Source organism: Biomphalaria glabrata, chromosome 9 (genome assembly GCF_947242115.1).
Source record: "Biomphalaria glabrata chromosome 9, xgBioGlab47.1, whole genome shotgun sequence".
In the NCBI taxonomy this organism is placed as follows: domain Eukaryota; kingdom Metazoa; phylum Mollusca; class Gastropoda; family Planorbidae; genus Biomphalaria; species Biomphalaria glabrata.
The window spans coordinates 19,072,301-19,089,098 of NC_074719.1; the positions used below are offsets into that span (position 1 = coordinate 19,072,301).

The following is a 16,798-nucleotide window of genomic DNA, read 5'->3' on the forward strand; positions in this document are numbered from 1 at the left end:
GACTTACTTATAATCACATTCATTTAACAAATCGGGTAAACCCGTTTTAATTGTACTTTATATCCTATTCATCTATCGCTCCTTTCGTTTTTAATAGATATGTATGTAACGGCCTCGGGTAAACCCATTTTCGCAAAACTAATTTTATTTTCGTAGCGAAAAAGAACAACTTGAAAGGATCATTAGCTAAGCTTAACATACATCTAAATCCAATCCACTAGATTAGTAAACACAAACTAAGACCTGCAGGCCGCGGGTAATGTCAGGCTAGTATCTATATAAAACCAAATATGTACAAATGACCATACCATTAAAGGACCAAAACTTTTAAGTGGCGCATCAGAATCAGAAATGAAAAAAAACGTTCGCGCAAGGAAGCAAAAGTTTGGCTACTCCTGCAGGAAGTTCTGGATACCGCAAGATAGAATCAAAACTCAAGCAACTTGTTTACAACGCTTCTATTAACTCACTCTAGATCTTTCTTGTAGCTTTTCAGTTTTGCAATAGAATTTTCGACCATTTCTTCTCTTCTAATCGTCATCAATAGTTTTCACACAAGCTCATACTCGACGCTAACACATCAATAACAAGGTTACAAAAGACAGTTTGTGTGGAAACACAAACTCAAAATCGGCCCCCGAAGAGGTGGACCCAGGCAGGCCTCAATATTTTCAGAAAGAACATCCGAATGAAATTATATCAAAGACAAATGAGAGATAGGAATGGAGAAAGAAGGTTAACAGATCTTGTGTAGTGCCCCAACGGTCCCGCAGATCAAAGGATAGGTGTAAGTGAATGTAAAGTTGGATGTGAACCTGGCTTAACTAGTTCCCCTTTTACTAATACTAATTAGCTTTTTCTCTTTAAAAAACTGCTTGCATAACTGATTTTAAAAATGAGATTTTTCGCTTTCAGAAAAAAAAAAAGTAGCCGTTGCATCAGAACTTTGAATGGTCTAAAATATTATGATGTCGGATTTTCAATATCTTTTCTAGTTTACGAGATCTAAACGGGACGGACGCACAGACGGACAGAAATTTCGCACAAAACTAATAGCGTCTTTTCCCCTTTCGGGGGCCGCTAAAAATCGAAGAAAATAATTATTGAATTAGTTGGCTACCAAACCTGAAATCCTTTGTTTGAATCTCTTTGAAGACTGGGATTTCAAATTTCGGGATCTTTAGGGCGCCCCTGAATCCACCCAATTCTAATGGGTAACTGACTTATATTGGGGAAAGTAAAGGCGGTTGGTCGTTGTGCTAGTAACATGACATCCTGCTCGTTAACCGTTGGCTAAAGAACTTAACAACGTCTGCCCCTATACACCGCATGGTCTGAAAGGGGAAATTTACTTTTACCTTTACTAGTTATCAGTTAGTTTTTATTTTATATAGAAAATGTACGAAGTGGAAATAAGCCATACATACAGAATTAGGGGAAATATAATTGAAAAGTAGCTATATTAAATGTTAATGTAAATATTATATTTAAAAAAATGTATTTAATGTAAAGATTCTATGATTAAATGTATTTTAATAAAGTATAAAGAGTACTTTGTAAGGATTTTATAAAGTTTTGTTTATTGTGTCTGTTTGCAGATCTCTCGAGGAGTTTTATAAGAAAATCTTCGATGACCATTCGACCAGACAACCTCGGCAAGCAGCCAACAAATGTGTCAGAAAAGAATACCGCATGCTAACACCAGAAGAAAGGAAGAGATACCATGATGCAATCAACATACTAAAGAAAGACACTGTAAGCTCATTCAATTCTCACTTATAGTTATAACAGTATGATCCAATTGTGCCTCTAAAAGGATACTGGCGGTGTGGGCCGCATAGCGATACACTGAGACTGGTATGAACAGTATAAAATAAATACAAATTAATATATCAGCGCACACTTAGGCCTACCTATTTTTTTATCTTCTAGCCAGCTTTTTGCTGCTGATCTGTAAGCTCTTTTGCAGACTATGCCAAGGGAAAATATTGTGCTGTTCTCTTCAGTTCTTTAGTACTGCCATACAGAGTGTTGGTTATGTTGGGCTGTGGTGAAAGTAGGATCTGCCATACAGAGTGTTGGTTTTGTTGGGCTGTGGTGAAAGTAGGATCTGCCATACAGAGTGTTGGTTTTGTTGGGCTGTGGTGAAAGTAGGATCTGGCATACAGAGTGTTGGTTTTGTTGGGCTGTGGTGAAAGTAGAGTCTGCCATACAGAGTGTTGGTTTTGTTGGGCTGTGGTGAAAGTAGGATCTGCCATACAGAGTGTTGGTTTTGTTGGGCTGTGGTGAAAGTAGGATCTGCCATACAGAGTGTTGGTTTTGTTGGGCTGTGGTGAAAGTAGGATCTGGCATACAGAGTGTTGGTTTTGTTGGGCTGTGGTGAAAGTAGGGTCTGCCATACAGAGTGTTGGTTATGTTGGGCTGTGGTGAAAGTAGGATCTGGCATACAGAGTGTTGGTTTTGTTGGGCTGTGGTGAAAGTAGGGTCTGCCATACAGAGTGTTGGTTATGTTGGGCTGTGGTGAAAGTAGGGTCTGCCATACAGAGTGTTGGTTATGTTGGGCTGTGGTGAAAGTAGAGTCTGCCATACAGAGTGTTGGTTTTGTTGGGCTGTGGTGAAAGTAGGGTCTGCCATACAGAGTGTTGGTTATGTTGGGCTGTGGTGGTAGTATGGTCTGCCATACAGAGTGTTGGTTATGTTGGGCTGAGGTGGTAGTAGGGTCTGCCATACAGAGTGTTGGTTATGTTGGGCTGTGGTGGAAGTAGGGTCTGCCATACAGAGTGTTGGTTATGTTGGGCTGTGGTGGAAGTAGGGTCTGCCATACAGAGTGTTGGTTATGTTGGGCTGTGGTGGTAGTATGGTCTGCCATACAGAGTGTTGGTTATGTTGGGCTGTGGTGGTAGTAGGGTCTGCCATACAGAGTGATGGTTATGTTGGGCTGTGGTGGTAGTATGGTCTGCCATACAGAGTGTTGGTTATGTTGGGCTGTTCTGGTAGTAGGGTCTGCCATACAGAGTGTTGGTTATGTTGGGCTGTGGTGAAAGTATGGTCTGCCATACAAAGTGTTGGTTATGTTGGGCTGTGGTGGTAGTATGGTCTGCCATACAGAGTGTTGGTTATGTTGGGCTGTGGTGGAAGTAGGGTCTGCCATACAGAGTGTTGGTTATGTTGGGCTGTGGTGGTAGTATGGTCTGCCATACAGAGTGTTGGTTATGTTGGGCTGTGGTGGTAGTATGGTCTGCCATACAGAGTGTTGGTTATGTTGGGCTGTGGTGAAAGTAGGGTCTGCCATACAGAGTGTTGGTTATGTTGGGCTGTGGTGAAAGTAGGGTCTGCCATACAGAGTGTTGGTTATGTTGGGCTGTGGTGGTAGTAGGGTCTGCAATACAGAGTGTTGGTTATGTTGGGCTGTGGTGGTAGTATGGTCTGCCATACAGAGTGTTGGTTATGTTGGGCTGTTCTGGTAGTAGGGTCTGCCATACAGAGTGTTGGTTATGTTGGGCTGTGGTGAAAGTATGGTCTGCCATACAAAGTGTTGGTTATGTTGGGCTGTGGTGGTAGTATGGTCTGCCATACAGAGTGTTGGTTATGTTGGGCTGTGGTGGAAGTAGGGTCTGCCATACAGAGTGTTGGTTATGTTGGGCTGTGGTGGTAGTATGGTCTGCCATACAGAGTGTTGGTTATGTTGGGCTGTGGTGGTAGTATGGTCTGCCATACAGAGTGTTGGTTATGTTGGGCTGTGGTGAAAGTAGGGTCTGCCATACAGAGTGTTGGTTATGTTGGGCTGTGGTGAAAGTAGGGTCTGCCATACAGAGTGTTGGTTATGTTGGGCTGTGGTGGTAGTAGGGTCTGCCATACAGAGTGTTGGTTATGTTGGGCTGTGGTGGTAGTAGGGTCTGCAATACAGAGTGTTGGTTATGTTGGGCTGTGGTGGAAGTAGGGTCTGCCAAACAGAGTGTTGGTTATGTTGGGCTGTGGTGGTAGTAGGGTCTGCAATACAGAGTGTTGGTTATGTTGGGCTGTGGTGGTAGTATGGTCTGCCATACAGAGTGTTGGTTATGTTGGGCTGAGGTGGCTTAGGTAGTAGGCATTAGAGGATATGATTCACGGTTTCAAAAGAGTGGGCTCAGTGTCTACAGAGGGGAGTTAACTTTAGTTATGTATTATTAGATATTTTAAGTATAATTATTTAAGTATATTTTTATACCAATTCTCGGGTTCACCCTAACAGACACATCATACACACTTAATAAATATGAAGCTAATAAATCATAACTCTATTTATAGTAGGTACTTATGTAACATTAATATAATCAACACCTTTGACACGACTTTGACAATGACTTAACAGCTTCAACTTAACCACAATTAGTATCAATGATTCGTCTCTGTAACGGATACTGCATAAGCTGTCAATAAACATTAAACCAGATATCTGTATGTCCTGTTGTTAAAGGAAAGATTCTTTGCAGGGGAGGAAATTAATATTGTTCAGTTTGTTAACATGGTAATTTCTTTGTACAAAGCCCAGCCTGTATTTCCTGATACCCATCGGTTGAGCCACACCTCTTTGTGATTGTTGGCTAGCATTGACGTTGAGTGAGGCAGTTATTTGGACTATCTGCTTGTTTCATAGATGACCCCGCCATTTACATTGAATTAGTCTTTTCGTTTTGCCATGATGCCCATGTGCCCAGTGATCTGTGTTCATGTTATTGTGATAGTTTATTTTACAGCATATGATAGATTATTGTGATTAGTCTTTTCAACTCTTTTGGGATGGATGAGGGGCTGTAGAGGTGATTATGAGTCTATAAAGTCAACAATATCTCATTGTAATTGTATACCACAATAGAATTGGTTTTCGACTGTCTGCAGTGCTCTCATGATTGCATTAATTTTGGCCTTAAAATGTGTGCAGAAATCACCACAGAGTGCACTTATTTCAAACTATAGTACTGCACCAAGACCTGCATAAATAGTGTTTTTAAAGACTAATCCATTGGAATATGATTGGATAGCTGTTTTCAGGTAGCTTTCAATTGTATCTAGCGTGCCTACTTTGAGCTGATTTGATTTCTTTGATAGTGTAATATTCAATAAATTCAGCTCAGAACAGCTGCTGACCAGGAAAAGTAGAAGAATTGGGCTCTGTAAACTGTCACAACATCCAGACTACGAAAGTCAAGAAATAGATGATGATGTTGACGGCGGCATTGGCAAACTAGGCAGCAGTCTATGGTTTCCGATTAGTAGAGGCCTCGCACAGGACACAAAAACATTTTTTTGATTAGTAGAGGCCTCGCACAGGACACAAAGACATTTTTTTGATTAGTAGAGACCTCGCACAGGACACAAAGACATTTTTTTTTATTAGTAGAGGCCTCGCACAGGACACAAAGACATTTTTTTGATTAGTAGAGGCCTCGCACAGGACACAAAGACATTTTTTTATTAGTAGAGACCTCGCACAGGACACAAAGACATTTTTTTGATTAGTAGAGGCCTCGCACAGGACACAAAGACATTTTTTTGATTAGTAGAGGCCTAGCACAGGAGACAAAGACATTTTTTTTTTATTAGTAGAGGCCTCGCACAGGACACAAAAAGATTTTTTGATTAGTAGAGGCCTCGCACAGGACACAAAGACATTTTTTTTATTAGTAGAGGCCTCGCACAGGACACAAAGACATTTTTTTGATTAGTAGAGGCCTAGCACAGGACACAAAGACATTTTTTTGATTAGTAGAGGCCTCGCACAGGACACAAAGACATTTTTTTGATTAGTAGAGGCCTCGCACAGGACACAAAGACATTTTTTGATTAGTAGAGGCCTCGCACAGGACACAAAGACATTTTTTGATTAGTAGAGGCCTCGCACAGGACACAAAGACATTTTTTGATTAGTAGAGGCCTCGCACATGACACAAAGACATTTTTGATTAGTAGAGGCCTCGCACAGGACACAAAGACATTTTTTTGATTAGTAGAGGCCTCGCACAGGACACAAAGACATTTTTTGATTAGTAGAGGCCTCGCACATGACACAAAGACATTTTTTTTTATTAGTAGAGGCCTCGCACATGACACAAAGACATTTTTTTGATTAGTAGAGGCCTCGCACAGGACACAAAGACATTTTTTTTATTAGTAGAGACCTCGCACATGACACTTTTTTGATTAGTAGAGGCCTCGCACAGGACACAAAGACATTTTTTTGATTAGTAGAGGCCTAGCACAGGAGACAAAGACATTTTTTTTTATTAGTAGAGGCCTCGCACAGGACACAAAAACATTTTTTTGATTAGTAGAGGCCTCGCACATGACACAAAGACATTTTTTTGATTAGTAGAGGCCTCGCACAGGACACAAAGACATTTTTTGATTAGTAGAGGCCTCGCACAGGACACAAAGACATTTTTTGATTAGTAGAGGCCTCGCACAGAACACAAAGACATTTTTTTGAAAAAACAAATTGCTAAACATGGATCAAATCTAAAACGTAGCAAATCTCTATGGCTCTCTATTTACAAGCAAATCTCTATGGCTCTCTATTTACAAGCAAATCTCTATGGCTCTATATTTACAAGCAAATCTCTATGGCTCTATATTTACAAGCAAATCTCTTTGGCTCTATATCTACAAGCAAATCTCTATGGCTCTATATTTACAAGCACATTTCTATGGCTCTATATTTACAAGCAAATCTCTATGGCTCTATATTTACAAGCAAATCTCTATGGCTTTATATTTACAATTAAATCTCTATGGCTCTATATTTACAAGCAAATCTCTATGGCTCTATATTTACAAGCAAATCTCTATGGCTCTATATTTACAAGCAAATCTCTATGGCTCTATATTTACAAGCAAATCTCTTTGGCTCTATATTTACAAGCAAATCTCTTTGGCTCTATATTTACAAGCAAATCTCTATGGCTCTATATTGACAAGCAAATCTCTATGGCTCTATATTTACAAGCATATCTCGAATATGTCTCCAATAGGATTCAATGTTTGCTCACGAAAGTTGAAATAGACTTGTTAAAATGCATATGTTAGAAGACTTTTTTTCTACATTTTGGCAAAATGTCTATCATGTATCGTCCATAAAGCACATTACCTCTCTAGGCGCTATGTGGTTATTTGTTGATTTAGATATAGATACAGGTCGGTTTATAGGTCTAACTCATTACTTTTTCTTTTAGGTCTTCATATTTACAAAGCTTATATCAACTGACTTTTTCTGTCTGTCTGGTAAAAGGTTTGTACACCTTATTTCTCCGAGTTTCTAATCTCAGATTAGGTTGAAAATTGTATCAATTATTTCTTTTAACTAACAACACAATAATCGATAAAATTAACCAATAGCATATGTTGCGTTTATGCGTTTCGTTTCTTTGGTTAAAACTAGAATTAGCACATTGGGCCGAACTACCATATTCCTTATATATCTTTTGCATTTTTGCACCAGACGAACTAAGACAATTTACGTCATAAAAAATTATGACGAGCAACAAGGGGAGATCACCTACTGCACACAAATAAAACCAAAACAAATGACGCCATCAATATAGATGAAAGCGGTGCTATTAATAAAATAGAGAACATTTCTACTATACAACGAATTCAATAGTTGCGACACTTGATTCATAATGTTTTCTTGCGTTAAGGGGTCGTGTTTTCTCCTGATGTTTAAACCTAATTTCTCTTATCAGCTGTTGTGAGACATTGGTCCAAAATAATGCTAAGCTTATATATTTTTTAAAAAATCGCATGTGAATATATTAATGAACTTGTTTTAGATGAAGTCCAATAATTATAGTAGCTTTAAAAAATTGGACTCACACATACCATGGGATTGTCATAATAGTAATATAACTATAAAATCTACGTATAACCTGTAATCTATATAATCATAAATATTCAAGTTGAATTTGAATTAAAACTATAGAATTAAAACTATAGAATCAGTATTGATCTACTTCTAGAATATATATCTAGGTTATAAATATAATAGAAATAGAATCTAAATGGTTCTCTCAACCCCTTTATATGGCTCTAAGACATGGGTATTACACAGAAAGCAACTAAGACTACTTGAATGCTATGAACGCTTTCACCAAAGATGCTTGCGCTCCTTCATGGACATACGGTGGCCAGACAGCACTAGCAGCGATGTCCTTGCGAACGCCGTATGGACAGTATAGAGGGACTTCTTTTGGTCGGACAGTTACGCTGGGCAGGGCACGTATCCCGTAAGGGAACAAACGTATCCCAAAAGCAGTCTTTTTTATTTTAGTAAGCTTAAAGGTGGTTGACGTAGCAGAGGTGCCCACGGAAACGCTTTAAAAACCACTTTAGGCGCCAACTTGCCTTAGGGAAGAGAGCACCTGGTTGCATGTAGCCTCAGAACGAAACAGCTGGAGGTCACTCACAAAGACCGCGGGATGCACATTTGAGACCAAAAGGAAATGCGCTGCCTATGACTGACGCAGAAGGCGAAAAGAAAATCTTAATGGACTACCAGTGGACAATGGTTATGCTTGCCCTGGTTGTAGGAAAATATTTAGGTCACAGCTGGGGCTGCGTTGCCACGGGAAATATTGCATTCTGCATTAATCTTCGGACCAATGACAAGCCTTATTATTATTATATTAGTATATTAGAGGTCTTGGCATTGAAAAGTAGATCTAAAAGTAGAAATATATTCAATACTAGTCGACTGGCGGCGTAGCATACGCCGCTATTTTGCAGGGCCGGCCTTTGGCCACTGCGGCCTATGCGACCGCAGTGGGCCACGCACTTTCATAGGACCCGCGCTAATTCAAGGTGTATAAATTATTGAATTAAACTATTTTATAACTTAAAACAAATCTCCCACGGCAGCCTGATTTACCAGGAGCTCATGGAAATCTCCTGAAATTGCAAAATACATGAAAAATTCTTGGAAATCTCCGGAAATTATTAAAATATTTTGAGCACTCATACAAATCACATGAAATATATAGACACAAATTGTCATTTTGTGGTGTTCAATATAGAAAACGCCAATCCTACGCGATAAATAAAAACGGCATTATGCATTAGCCGTAGTTGTTTAATCTTGTGAAAGAAGCTTCTTGCGCCTCAAACTAAGGAAGAATTACTTGAGGTCAACAGTTCTTAAAGATAGATTGAAACATTTGGTAATTCTTGCTATTGAGCGTGATCTATGTAGGAAACAGAATTATTATGATATACTCTATGACTTTGCTACACGCAAGAATCGTAAAGTAATTCTGTACGTAGTAAAGAATGCATAGACGAATTTATTTTCTAATACAAACTCTTAAATTTCACTTATTATCCGTTCCATACCCAAACTTGGGCCCCCGAAATCCGTTTCGCATAGGGCCCCACAATGATTAAGTCCGGCCCTGCTATTTAGTGTTTGTAAAATCTTTGTTTGTTAAATGTTTTACATGTTTTGGATGTTCATTTAGAAGGTAGATGGGGGCGTGCAGGGTTTGATAAATGCAAACGACAGTCCAGCGCGCAAACCGCACGATCAGGCAGCCATCTGTAGTGACCGGTGAATACTTGTTCTCCCCCCCCCTCCCCTCTTGTTTTTTCGTGGTGTGACTATCTACAGAAATAAAAGAGTGATCTTTCCTTTACTTCTTCTCGTCCAAACTCTTGAGCCACGAAGAGAATAATATAGATAGATAGATTGTATAGATAGTAGATCTACTGAGTCTGATCTAGACTAGCTATTGAATTTTTCTTGATCTAGATATAGAATCTATATAGAATAATCTAGATAGTATATGTAGGCCTATCCTGATTAATAAACTTTAGTCAGGTAGAGATAGATCTAGACTTGACAATCTAGTCTCAAGATAGAATATAGATTTCTAATCTAGATTTGATCTGAAATGTAGATTTAGATATAGAGTCTACTTAATGACAAGTGTCAGTGATTCCGAAGATTAATGATGAGTGCAGTGTTTACTATTTATTTGAATGTTTCACGACTCGGGTGGTGACATAACTACGCCTACGGAATACGCAGAACCGTGAATGGCATGAACGGTATACGCAAAACCTATTGAGACTTGACGGCTTTTGTAAGTTTATCTGCTGTGCTGTACGAGATGCCAAAAAAATATTTAGATTTTAAAATTGTAGAACAATAGATAATTATAGATCTATTCCACTTAATTTATTAACATAAATCTACTAATCCCATTTAAAATATGTAGCTCTAGATCTAGTATGTTACCAACGCATTCATTCAGATTTTAATATACAGATGTATTTATACTATTAAAGATATGTAATTTAGATCTATACTGTGTTAGCGAATAGAGTTACACAAAAAATGAACATGGTTTATTCTAAGCTCTGATACTTGGTGTGTAATAGCAGGGCTGTATTAATGGATATAAATACAAGTAATTAGTTGACTTTAAAAAAAATTTTTTTTTAATTGATTCATATTTTGTCCAGCTATTAAATAATTGTGCAAAGTTCCAATTGAATCCTAAAATGGGTTTGGGAGAAATAACATGTACTAACCTTAGTCAGACAGACAGACAGAGTGGGTTGATAAAAGCTTTGTAAAAAAATAATATTTATTGCACAGATTTATTGTTGTTCGTCTAGATCTGTTACAAATTCAATCACGTGACTGATCCCAACTAATTAATACAATTTCACTTCATATAAGCTAAGTTTTTTTTTTTTTAAAGTATTTTTGAATGTATTTTTTTTTATTTCATTTGTGGCCACCCTATTCACTTCAACTAGGACCTCCCTATTCACTTCACCTAGGATCTCCATGTTCACTTCGCCTAGAACCTCCATGTTCACTTCGCCTAGATCCTCCCTATTTGTTTCGCGTAGGACCTCCCTATTTCGGCATTAATGGTCCACTGCATCAGTGGATTAAAGATTTTCTGATAGGGAGAGAACAAACTGTAATAATAAATGGCTCTAAATCAACACCGATAACAGTAAACTCAGGTGTACCTCAATGAACAGTCTTGGGTCCACTACTATTTTTAATTTACATAAATGATTTATCAAATTGCATTACCTCAGGAACAAAAGTCAGATTATTTGCAGACGATTGCATAATATATAGAACAATAAAAACAACACAAGACACAGATATTTTACAAAGAGAATTAGATGAATTACAGAAATGGGAATCAAATTGGAGCATGTCTTTCCACCCAGAAAAATGTCAGTTGTTAAGAGTAACAAAAAAACTAAAACAAATTAATTCCACTTATCTTATTCATGGCAAACCAGTAACACAGACTAAAAACGCAAAATACCTAGGTGTTATAATAAATGAAAAACTATCATGGAATCCACATATTGATGAAACTACAAAAAAATCAAACAAAGCATTAGGATTTATTAAAAGAAATTTCTATAAATCAAATAAGAACATAAAACTAAAATGTTATTTAACCTTGGTTAGGCCAATAATAGAATATGCATCCTCCGTTTGGGACCCCTCAACTCAAGAAAACATTAAGAAACTGGAACAGACACAAAATAGAGCAGTGAGATTCATAACAAACGAATATTCACATTTGACTAGAGTAACATCTTTAGTAAAATCACTAAATTTAGAAAGCCTTCAGGACAGAAGGCTCAAAAGTAAAGTAGCAATCATACATAAAACACTGAACCATAATCTTCAAATACAAAAACAAAATTTAATAAAATACTCTGAAAGACACAAAGATAAAGGCACATTCCTCGTCCCATATGCTAGGACAAATTTGTACAAGTACTCCTTCTTACCTAGTACTATTAGAGCATGGAATGGGTTGCCTGAGCTAGCCAGGAAAACCAGTGACTTGGCAGAATTTAAGTCATTGGTTAATATGCATGACTAAATGCATGACGCGTAGGACGTAATCATCTTCTTTTTTGAAGTAACGTCTGTATTATATAAGATAAGATAAGATATTCACTTCACCTAGGACCTCCCTATTCGCTTCACCTAGGACCTCCCTATTTACTTCACCTAGGACCTCCCTATTCACTTCACCTAGGACCTCCCTATTCGTTTTACATAGGACCAGTGGCGTACCGAGGAAGCCAGGCGCCCGGGGCGGCATAGTCTGTTGGAGCCCCCACCCCCCATTAGTATGCGTAATCTATATTTGCATTAAAACAATCACCAATATATAAATTAAATATTTTTATTGTAAACAAAGTTAATGAATAATCTGAAGCAACATTAGCCATTTCTTATAGAACTACTTTTCGTGATCTTGCACTAGCAAAGTTGTCAATGACATCATCAAAATTAATTGTTTCGACCAGCTCCTTTTCTATGCTTAGCAATGCCAAGTCTGACAGACGCTCCTGACCCATTGAAGCTCTCAAATAAGTTAAAATGATTTTTAGTTTACTAAAAGAACGCTCACAGCTAGCAACTGACAGAGAGATTGTCAGCATAATTGGCAAAGCAATTCGCAAGTTTGGAAATATGTCATTGCCATATGAAATAATAAATGAAAGTAATTCTAATGGGCTGCTTGGGGTAGCATCTGGCCGGGTTTTCAGCAACATACTGCAGTCACTGATTTCTACGAACAGTTCAGTTCCATCGATATCAGTTTTATAAAAGTCAGCCAGCGTAGCACAGTGCTGTTGAATATCATTAGAGGTATCATTAGCAAACAATTTGCTGATGTTGAATAGAAATCCAAACTTTTCGTCTAACGTCTTCAGACGACCAAATCGTGTTGTCATCTCCTGGATTAGTCTATCAATAACTGATTTCATAATGCGAGTTATTTCTTCAACCGCAGCGAGTCCTGCATCACCAGCATTTTCACCAGGCATCTGTTTTCGACGTTTAATTCTTCCTTCTATCCTAATTCCCAATTTTTCACACTGAACTTTAGCTGCATTGATTGCAGTGATGCAAACATCTTCTCGAATGCTAATTAGCCGTTGCAGCAGTCCTTCTAAATCCAGTGCTGCGTCATGGAAATTCATTGATGGATCTTGCAGTCGTTTTTGAATCCGCTCAATTTTTGACAAAACTGCATGCCAGAAATCAAGTAGAGTGATGAAATTGAAATTCATCACATTTTGAAGCAAACTGTATGCATCATTCTGAGTCTCACTAGTTTGAGTACCATCTTCATACAGGTTTTCTAACAGCTGTAAAAATCCATCAAACTGTTCGTGGATTGCATTCACCGCATCTTGTCTTGCACTCCAGCGTGTTGGACATTCTCTCTTCAATGTAATTCCAAGCAGTTCTTTCATTTTCTCCCATCGAACAGTTGAAGCACTGAAAAAAACGTAAATTTTCTCAACTGTACCAAAAAATGTAACAACAACTGGATCCTGTTTTGCAGCATGTAATCCAGCTAAATTCAAGCTATGGTTGTTACAATTAACAAACGATGCTTGAGGATTTCGAATGGCAATTCTTTGTTGGAGTCCGGACAGTTCTCCTGCCATTACAGCTGCGTCATCATAACACTGAGATCGACAGTCAGCTATAGGAAGGTTGTCTGCTTGCAACTGTTCAACAATAACATTTTCTAGTGTTGCTGCATCTTTTGCATGAAGCTGAATAAAACCAAGAAAAGATTCTTTGATGGTCACTTTTTTGGTTTTGAAATTAACATCAACAAACCTAATAACTTCTGATAACTGTTCCCGGTGTGCTAGATCAGGTGTTGAATCTAGCATTAGTCCATAATATTTGTTTCGTCGAATATCACAGAGTATCTGCTTTCTGACAGTAGATGCAAGAAGACTGATAAATTCATTTTGAATTCTTGGTGACAGATATGAAACTGAACCCGGAACATTTTTAGAATGCTGTAGATGACTTGATAATAATGGATCAAACTGAGCAATTAGCTTCATTGTGGCCAGGAAATTTCCTATATTGTAACATTCAGTATCATCTTCAGCAAGACTTTCACAGTGACCACGTAAAACCAAACTTTGACTAGCTAGAAATTTTATGCAAGCCAGAATTCGTTTCAGCACTTCACGCCATTTCTGCTTTTCATTTTGAATTTGTTTCTCAACTTCCATATCAATCAACATACCTTGTGAAATCCGATGTTCCAATTCCTTCCATTTAGTAAAAGATATTCGATGACTTGGACTGTTTTCGTGATCCCTCAGTCTCTCTGTGTGTCGCCAATTACAAAATCCAATGATTACAATGATTGAAGTTGCAAACGTTAAATACATTCTAATTGATAATTAATTTTATCTGCATGCTTAAAACCTAGTATAGTTCTACATTATCCAAAATAAACAACAAAAAAACTTACTTTTCCTTTAATTAATACAAAAATTTACCAGGATTTATCTGTAAATAATTTGTTATTAGCAACTGTGCCATGTGAGTTCATTTTTTATATATTATTTCAAGAGTATCCAATTGTCACCCCTTATTTTACTCTACAACACATCAACGTTTTATTTACCTACCGCACTTGTCCCTCTTTCTCGTTAACACGATAGGCGGATTTTTTTTAAATACAGGGGGAATAAAAAAAATGACAGCAAACTTCTACACCATCGCACAATGCGACAAGAGCTTGCAACAATCACAATAGCCTCGATGACACAGTTCCATACATCAAAGAAGTTTTCCGATCCATGCCGCTGAAAGTATGGTGTAATGTTTTGCTAGTAAAATTAGTATGGTGTAACGTTTTGGTTAATTTGATGGAACCAAAATTATTTATAGAAACATATTGAGAGAGAGAATCAGAGAAAAGAAAAAGAGAGAGGAGATTCTACTTGCGTAAATAAGTTCGCAATATGTGCCAGATTTAAAGTTGTTGTCTGCTTTTGAAAAGTTGTTTTTTTTCACTTGGGTGTCACCCCCTTATGGGTGTCACCCGGTGCGGACCACACCCCCCTCACCTGCCTAGTGACGCCACTGGTAATACCCATTTTGGCGCCCCCTACTCTCCGGCGCCCGGGGCGGATGCCCCCCCCGCCCCCCCCCCCTCGGTACGCCACTGCCTAGGACCTCCAATTACCTAAAGCCTGCCCTGGAATGAATTCGGTACAACAGACTTTTAACTTGAAATCGATTCTTTTAGCCAAGACATTTGCCGAGAAATCTATTTTGCGTATTAGAAAATTAATGATTGTCATTTTACTCTATTTCTGTTTCAGTCAATCGAGCCTGATAAATATGACGCCATTGCGAAAATTCTTGAATCTACTCCAAAAACAATTTATCAAGGACCAGGCTTTCTTGGCTGGAACAGAATCTATTTATATCTGTATTTAGTTTTTACTTGTTAATCCTGTAGTTAATACTTTTATTTAATTTACTCACATATAAGTAAGTCTCAAATAAGAACTACCGAAAAAAGGGAGGCGTATTTTTTTTTAAACCAACACTGTGTTACCTCCCTTGCATTCTTCTGGCATTCTATTTAATATATAAAAAAAGGGCAATTTTAAAACAAAGTCAAACAAATTAAGGTATTGGGGGAGGAGACATCCTATCACTGGCTGAAAGGGGGGGGGTAGGTTCAATCGCTCCCTAAACTCGTCAACCCCAAGAAAAAAAAGGGGGGGGGGTTGTAGTACAGAAATCCCACAATGTATTATGTGAGTTCTTTACTTATTTTAATACTATATATACTATTAATTTACCTTTTAACAATTTTTTAAGATTATGTCGCCCCCTCTTCTAGTATATTAACTGTTTTGATAAGGTGGGTGGGGGGCGATTGCATGAATCCCGCACAACCGACTCTAACTATTTAAGTGGAAGGGGGGGGGGTTCAATTTTTTTTAAATATAATTAAATACATATCTATATGATATCTGCTACTTATTGATATTTTAACCAATCTTGATACTATGTTCTCCCCCTTCTGAAAAATGGCCGATTCAGTGAGGAGGGAGAGGGACGATTATATCTATTGCCATCCCTACCAAAAACCTTTGAGTTGTGGGGCGGTCTCATTTTTATACAGAAATCATAGTTTGTGAACAAAATGAGTTAAATATCTATATAATATATTTTATTATGTCGTTCCCCTTCTGGTATGTTCGTAGATTCAGTTGGGGTAGGGGGCGATTTAATTTACTGCCATACCCACCTAACCCAAAGAAATTTTTATGCAGACATCATAATTGGTGAACACAATTATTGTAATATCTATATAATATAAGCTATTATTGATATTTTAACCCATTTGTATTTCTAATCAAAAATTGAATTATCAGTAAATATATATTGAAAGAGGTACAATGTGGGACCGTGAGAGGGGCTATAGTTACAATCGCCCCAACCCTCCCCCCTGATTAGACCAATATTATCTCTCTTTTGTTTTAGTGAAGAAATCACACAATTAAAGACAAAAAAAAATGTCACCAATGTAAGTTATCTATGCTATATATTAAATTTTTATATCGAGTCGCCACAACCCCAATCCTCTCATGTTGAATGGAATTACCAATGGAGAGAGGACTCTTACAAGATTAAATCTTCTCAAATCTTCTGCGCCTTCCCCTATTCTGATGAAAACATGACTGTTAAAACAGAATACTCAAATATAGCGACAGAGTCTATGTCATAGCGCATGACTTTGGCAAAATTATTTATTGACAGACTTTAGTTTGAAAGTATTCGTGAGAAACTTTCAGGTACAAGACTAAAAATTGAGATGAGATTTGAACCCAAATGTTTTTTTTTTCTTTTCACCTTATCCCAACCTTTACTCAGTCTGAGATATTTCTTTAGTATAAATATCTTTGGGACTATAGCTCACAATTTTAC

At 37.7% G+C, this 16,798-nt stretch overlaps 1 protein-coding gene across 3 annotated transcripts in view; it reads left to right on the forward strand.

Annotated features, from left to right (window-relative positions):
- LOC106065178 (uncharacterized) overlaps positions 1–16,798 on the forward strand; it is a 41,559-nt gene that overhangs the window by 3,930 nt on the left and 20,831 nt on the right. For all 3 annotated transcript variants that reach the window (XM_056040713.1, XM_056040712.1, XM_056040715.1), the window contains exons 3-4: positions 1,599–1,755; positions 15,178–15,287. In XM_056040713.1, coding sequence (XP_055896688.1) covers positions 1,599–1,755; positions 15,178–15,287 — 267 coding nt within the window. The remainder of the gene's footprint in view (positions 1–1,598; positions 1,756–15,177; positions 15,288–16,798) is intronic.